Here is a 7,197-nt window from a genome sequence, read left to right on the forward strand (position 1 = left end):
GACAGGTGTGCTGTGGGGAAAGCTCTCGTTCTGGTTGAGTATTTTGTGTGAGGCGTAACTAAGTCGATCTGCAGCAAGACTGAGTGAATGCTCCTGACCTTCCAGTGACCAAGCGAAAGGCAGTTCACTTCTGCTCTCGGCTTGGAAACACACCATCTCTGGCCATATCCACTTTGGAATCGGTTTCTTGGAAGCTATATAACGTCCCTTCAGTACTTGAAACCGTTTTGCGTAGGGGATATTGTACTCTGGACTGCCTCATCTGCGTTTTTTTCCTCTTGGGGAAAGAAAACTTAGCGGCCGTTTTCACGACAGTCTTAGAACGGCGAAGGGAGGTGTTCTCAAAGTGCTGTGATCAGTAAGCAGACTGTCTCTAAATGAGCCAGTTAGCAGAACTAGTGTTCTTCTGGCAGCTCTCTGCTTATGCTGTTGCCTCCGGAATGTGAATCTCAAATGCACACAGCTGTGGAGACCCGCGCTTGGTAAAGTGCAGCTTTTGCCATCAGCTTTCCAAGAGGAGAGGAAATGTTGTGTTCACGCCTTGCTTGTTTGGTAACAGTTAACAGAAGCAGCACATCCAGTGGACGGTGTTTATCACACAGCCTCATTCTAGAGTGGAACTTCTAACTAGCTTGCAAAACCGCACTGTTAAGTATTCGGCAGGAACTGCCTTTCTGATGAAACCACGAGCAAGTCTCCTGAAACCATGAGCAAGTTTCAGTATAATTAACGTGAACTGCTTACCTGAAGCATCTTGCAAAATTTGGCTTTTATTGTCTCTTTAGGCAGGCTGGAATGCTGCTGGGTTATTGTTTACCTGGAAAAGGCTGGGGATTACAGTGGTGCGGGATTTAAGGCTTTCCAGGTTACCAACTATAGAAACCCTTTGCTGTTCCCGGCTCAAGTGAGCACCCGTGATACTAACAGCTTCAGTTTCCCCAGCTCCTCGGCTGTCTATCTGTGGGAGTCCTGGCATGGTGTGATAAGACGAATCAAGCACAAAGCTTTCGTTTATCGTTCTAAAACTGCCACTTACAGGAACCAGGTAGGACAGTCTGACCAGAGGGAGGTTCTTGAAAGAAAAAGTGGCCCTGTGCATTTGTACTGCTAAGAAAATTATTAATTCAGCTGGGGGCTCTCTAGCAGTACTATTGCTTTCAGCTTTTGAGGGTTTCTCTGTTACACATCCGTATCGGAAGAGTTTCAGAAGAGGAAAAAGCAACATGCACATGACCAAGGAGAAGTCTATTATTTATTATCCAGCATTCCAGAGTATTTATTATCCAACATTCCAGAACAAAGATACTTTCCTTAAAGTGCCTTTTTTAATGTTTTGTGAGCAACTTGTACATCGGCTGCTCTCTGTGTCCTTTTCAGACTAGTGCTGGGTTTGCTTTGCAGTAGGTCTTGAAAAGGAGAACAACATTCACACTTGAGAGCCTTTGAGTAGGGAAAAGATTCCTGGGAATCATCCATGCTAAACTTACTCAAACAATTCCAGCTACTGCAGGTAGCTTCTCAGCACATCTTTTTCCATGCAGCGTAGAGAACTAGTGTTCACAGCAGCACAGGCTTCTATTCACACTTGCTGTCTACACCTCTGCCGTTCCAATACATTTTCGTAGCGTTTGAAGGAAGTTGCTGTTGTAGAAAAGATGCCAGATAATGCATTGACACTTGGTGCTGTGCAGAGTGCAGTGGTACGTTACTTACAGTTCTTTATACAGTATACCAGAGGCAATAGTGGGACAGCTGAGCACGTTTTTTAAAGCAAGTTTTGCTGGACAGACGTTTAAATCAGAGGTTAGTCTTGCTGAACTCTAAATGTTTCATAGTCTTCTGGAATGGTGTCTGGGGAGGATGAGATTAAAGCAAATGTAGATTAGAAGTAGAACCAGAAATAAAAACCAGAATAAGCTACTGCCTGACATCTCGCTACAGTTGTACGTGTGGGCTAGCCAAGAACAAACTAACATCTTGAAAGCAAAATGGCAAAAATGTCTGTATTTGACTTTCAAAACTAACTCACCATTGCAGCGATAACGCAGGTTTGACCAAATGATGTTCTCTTGGGAGAAGCAGAAGACTCCCAGGCGTCCTCCTCGCATAGTTGTATCGAGGACAACTCCAGTGTCTGCTACTACTTCAGGGCCTTCATAGAAGCGAGCTCTAGAAGAGAATAAGCGTGTGTCTGACATGAACGTGAGACTGATAGAGCCTTGTAGAAATTGTTCCTCAGATGGACGCTCTCCCTCCTCTTTACCACAGGACTGCGCTAGAGGTGCTTGTTTTGTGTGTTAACCTTCCACTCAGCTGTGCAAAGGAAACTGTAAACCCCTTACCTGATGTATCCGACTTGAGGCCGATGTTGCAGGAACCAGCGGTAAGATGTCTTGTCCTTCCAGCCAGAATTGCGAGGGTCTTTCCACAGCAGTTTGACCTGGTCTGTGGTGTCTCCGGTGTGCCAGAGGGAATTGCGGAGATACTCACCTGGGCCTGTTTTAGACTTCACTGCCTAAGACAGAGAGGAGACTGGTAAAATGTGTGGATAAAGGACTGATTGACTGTAGCTGCTTGCCCCACTGTATGTGTCCAAGCAGCACAGCTAAGAAAAAAGCAAAAATCCACTACTGAATTCTTTCTGAGTGGTGGCTTTACCTTCAGTTGAATTCCAGGTTCTGCTACTGCTCGGAAGGGGTTTGCCTGCCAGTATGTCTGTTCCATCTGCTTCCACATGACCACATAAAAGCTGGAACTGTCCTGGTAGCCAAATATGAAGCCAGCATAATCATCATCTGTGGCAGTGTTGACATGGAATGTGCCCTCAAAGTCCACTCCGTTGAATGCCGTGTAACCTGTAAGTGGGAGGAAAACAAATACTCCGTATTCTACAATCAAATGTAGATCCATATCTTTCCGGATTCAGATGGGGAAGGTGGACTTTGCTAAGCCAAATCTGAAGACTCTGCCTACTACAGAAAATGTTTTCCCAGGAGGTGGATGGAATCATTAAGTAGCGTCTGAAATACACGTAAAAGTAACTGCACTGAGAAGTACGCAGTTAATGAGCAATAATTTTCCAACAGGACAAAAATAAGTGCCTCACCTACAGCCAGGCCAGGATCGCTGTTCATGGTCTGGACAATTTCCATGCCCTGAGAAAGATGAATGTTGACTCATTAGTACAGTTCCAAACATACTAACTTTACTGTTGTTAAGTGATCGGGGAGAGGTACACCAAGGGTGGGACTCTAGGATTAGGACATGGTTGAACAGTACCATTAAGCCTGCAGAGTCTTTTAGTGAAAACCGCATCCAGTTTGGGACAGGCTTGTTCCCACCTGACTCACTAGCCCCTTCTGGAGCAGTCTCCTACCTGGTTGAGGACAATCCAGTTGGGGTCAATCTGTGCATCACCCTCAGGGTCCAATACAACTGTCTGGAAAGCCCTGAAGTCTGTTAGCGTCACTTCTGCGTTCTCTGGGCACACATCAATTCTGTCAATCACCATGTCTCTGTCAAAGTCATCTTCACAAAGGTTTCCCACACCATCACCTGAGAGCACGACAGGAAAAAAAAAGGAGTAACAAGCTTTCATTAATTTCTCCTGCCCCTTGCACCCGAGGTTTACTCAGCTAGCTTTTGGCTAGCACGGTTAAAGGTAGCCATGTCTATGCAAGGTTAAGAGGCGTTCAGAGCACTGGTACACTTCTTCCTTCAAGTCAGTCGCAAAGAAACCCTGAGGCTTCTCTTGCAGAGTTACTGTGAACGGAAGAAACGCCTCAAATTGTAGACACTTTGGGAAGAAAACTTTTCCCAAGTATGATCCTGATGTCAGGGTTATTTGAGATCTGAAAATGATGTAGGACTGTCTCAAGCCAGTACTGAGGAGATCTTGCTTCCTGTCTATCTCCAGAGGTGAAACTGATACGCATTGGCCACCAGGAACAGAAGACCCCCATGCAGGGCTAACGTGCATCCATTTCCCTTACCGTCTGAGTCTTCTTGGCCAGGGTTAGGGACAAGCCGACAGTTGTCAGGGCCTGGAGGTTTCTCATCTGGAATCCCATCATCGTCATCGTCGTCGTCACATTCATCTCCCAGCCCATCATTGTCTGTGTCCAGCTGGGAGCTGTTGGGCACTGATGGGCAGTTATCCCGTGTATCTTGGTGGCCATCCCCATCACTGGTGGAGAAAATTACAGGTAAAGATTATCCACTGACGCATGCTTTTAAAATAAGCACGCAACACCTTTCTAGGAGCTGGGATCCTCGACAAGAACAGCAGAAGTTGGTGATTTTAGTTACATCAACAATAGATCAGAAATATTCCAGCTGTAGTGTATGAACCAATCTGTGAGTGGCAGCTAATGACAAGCAAGCCTGCTGTCAGCAAGCTTACATCCGCTAGCCTTTGGGCCAGTGGCAAGTTTTTTTGAGGTCTGAAGAAAATTCCACCTCCCTTAACCTCGTCTTTTTATCGAATAAGGCCAAGCCAGGTCATCACAGAGTTGCCAACACATGCTTTTTCCCCTTCCATCCCCAAGTTTTCATGCAACCTAAGTATAATTTTTGCAGCAAGCTCTCACCTGTCCTGGTTGGTGTCACAGACATCTCCCACTAGATCATGATCAGTATCTTTCTAGTAAAATAAAGCAATAATAATTTAAACTTTCTATAGATCAAGAGGAGGATTAGGCAATAAAGAGAACAGAGAAAGGTGTTTGTTAGCCTCAGTGCCATGATTGTTCTGATTGAAAACAGAGCTGACAACAGCGGGAGAGTTCCTTCTGCAGGATTTACAAGTTGCCCGGATGAACTCAAGCAGCGCTATTGCTAAACACAGATGAGCAGGGTAGGAAGAAAGAAGTCCAAAGCACACCACTTCCTCTCTGACTTACTCTTCTATACCCCAGGACGTTTTGATCTCGAGGGGCTGTACTTTTGTACTGCAGGATGGCAGCTAAAATTTGCAAGAGGTACTCTTGGTGAGTTACCAGGTATGCACACCTTAGGCAGATAACATGAGCACTGTCTTGAGTGAGAGAAATGAACCCATAAGACTGCAAAATTGGGAGTGCTTACTTACCTGGTCTGGGTTACTGACTGTTGGGCAGCTGTCACACACATCTCCTACTCCGTCACCATCGCTATCTTTTTGATCAGGGTTAGGAACTCTTTTACAGTTGTCCATTGAGTTTTTGATCCCTGTAAAACATGTAAAGTAGACCCATCAAGGCAACAGGGCTATTAAGGTCTATGCAGCAAGAACTTTTTTGGATGTAAGAGATGGCAAAAATCTAGGACAGTTGAATTCATGCAATAAAGCAACAGATTCCATTTTTGTGTACATTTTAAATGCTTTTAAGTTACATCCTAGCAGCTATGGAGGATGGAAGAGATCATCAGCAACTGATCTTAAGACGTACTCCAGACTGCAGCACGATGGATGTCTGAGCATGCTATTGCACGTGAACCTGAGAGGAAATGTCCTTAACTGCATTCCTTAGAGGAAGCTAAAGACGTGAAGAACATGGCTCCAAACTGGCATCGTATCTGTGCAGGAGTGAGTGGCCAAGAGGATGAAGATGAAGCTGTCTGCGGTTCTCTAAACCGTGACAGAGTCTTTTTCCTCTAAAGTAGACGTCTATATAATTATAAAATAAGTCAAGGTTAATCTTGGCTATTTGACATGGAAGATTTAGACAGTGCCTTTTCAAGGCCTGAGACAGGACAGGAACAATCTAATTGGCAACCTGTATGACTTCATTTCCCGCTTCTCTGCATTTACCTACTACACCAGCAAATCATGCCAGCAGGGAGCTACTTGGCAGGATGTAGCCAGACCCAAACAGCACTAGATGCACTGGAAATACTCTGTAAATAAATACGTACGTCTCAGGCCAGCAGCAGTTGTGATTTCTGGCTTTTGAAAGCAGGCTTTGTGCAAATACGGCATCATTAGCTCACAGACTGTTTCTAAAGCCAGCCAGGTTTCTCCCTCCTCCCCCGGAAGACGGCCCTGACACATACTGCCTTGAGCCAGTAGCTGCTAACAACTTGGATGTTCCCATACTTATTTCATAAGTTTAAATTGCAGCACAAAGTAGCGTCCTTGTCTGGACTGAGATCAGTTTGCATGGTACATCTTTCTCTCTTAAGTCTGACAGGTTTGACATGATTGTGCACAATAAGAGTGCTAATAAAAATTGTTAGCACCATCCTGAAGATAGATCTTTAAACTCTGCAAGAGCTGAACTGTGAAGGATGCTGGCTTGACTGCTCATCTTAGCATCTCAAGAACTGAACTGTGCTTTATCCCATCAGAAATTAGTTCTACTCCTGCAGAGCTCAAGCCTCTGAAGTCTGTTACCTGCCGTGAGGATCTCTAGCTGCATGCTGAATAGCTTTCTGGTTCTTAGCTCAGTATATATGCACCTCTCTGAGGATGCTCTCCAGCTGCTCTTACCATCTCCATCCATGTCATCGTCACACTCATCTCCCCTCCCATCGCCGTCAATGTCCCGTTGATCATTGTTTTTCACTTGGCGACAGTTGTCACAGGCATCACCAAAGTTATCCTTGTCTGCGTTGCGCTGGTCTGCGTTGCGCGTGTACACGCAGTTGTCCTGCGGGAGAGAGGGACTGGCTAAGGAGAAACGTTTGGCACTGAGCATGCTGCTGAGGAGTAAGAAAGACAAAAGTTCTGAGGTGTGTGACCAGCTGCTCTGAGAAGCCCAGCAGCCTATCTGCAGCCAGTCTTGGTTTCCTCTATTCAGCCTAGTCACTGCCTGTTCAGGGAATACCAGTAGCACCTGAAAATATCTCCAACGAGTGCTTGACCAAGTGAGAGAGAGAATCCCTAACTGTCAGGGGACCATCATTTGTAAAGGCTCTTCAGTGCCATGATGTTCTCTCCTGTCTGCTTGTTTTTGGAGTCTTCAGACCATCCAGATTAAAAGGAAACATTGCATGCTGTGACCTGCAGGTTCTCTAAATTCACATTAAAGGTTGTCCTGGTTTCGGCTGGGATGGAGTTAATTTTCTTCCTAGTAGTTGGTACAGTGCTGTGTTTTGGATTTAGCTTGAGAATAATGTTGATTACACACCGATGGTTTAGTTGTTGCTAAACAACTTGTCCTTGACACTAGTCAAGGACTTTTCAGCTTCTCATGCCCTGCCAGCGAGAAGCTGGGA

General features: G+C 45.4%; 1 protein-coding gene across 1 annotated transcript in view; it reads right to left on the reverse strand.

Annotated features, from left to right (window-relative positions):
* Nucleotides 1-1,231: 1,231 nt before the first annotated feature.
* Nucleotides 1,232-7,197, reverse strand: part of COMP (cartilage oligomeric matrix protein) — a 16,828-nt gene continuing 10,862 nt past the window's right edge. The window contains exons 10-19 of the mRNA XM_009279745.2: nucleotides 6,470-6,629; nucleotides 5,090-5,208; nucleotides 4,590-4,642; nucleotides 3,993-4,186; nucleotides 3,377-3,555; nucleotides 3,107-3,155; nucleotides 2,659-2,855; nucleotides 2,343-2,515; nucleotides 2,030-2,169; nucleotides 1,232-1,851 (exon numbers count right to left, since the gene is read on the reverse strand). Of these exons, the coding sequence (XP_009278020.1) occupies nucleotides 1,805-1,851; nucleotides 2,030-2,169; nucleotides 2,343-2,515; nucleotides 2,659-2,855; nucleotides 3,107-3,155; nucleotides 3,377-3,555; nucleotides 3,993-4,186; nucleotides 4,590-4,642; nucleotides 5,090-5,208; nucleotides 6,470-6,629 (1,311 nt within the window). The 3' untranslated portion in view covers nucleotides 1,232-1,804. The remainder of the gene's footprint in view (nucleotides 1,852-2,029; nucleotides 2,170-2,342; nucleotides 2,516-2,658; nucleotides 2,856-3,106; nucleotides 3,156-3,376; nucleotides 3,556-3,992; nucleotides 4,187-4,589; nucleotides 4,643-5,089; nucleotides 5,209-6,469; nucleotides 6,630-7,197) is intronic.

This window comes from Aptenodytes forsteri, unplaced genomic scaffold (assembly GCF_000699145.1).
Source record: "Aptenodytes forsteri isolate BGI_AS27 unplaced genomic scaffold, ASM69914v1 Scaffold147, whole genome shotgun sequence".
In the NCBI taxonomy this organism is placed as follows: Eukaryota; Metazoa; Chordata; class Aves; order Sphenisciformes; family Spheniscidae; genus Aptenodytes; species Aptenodytes forsteri.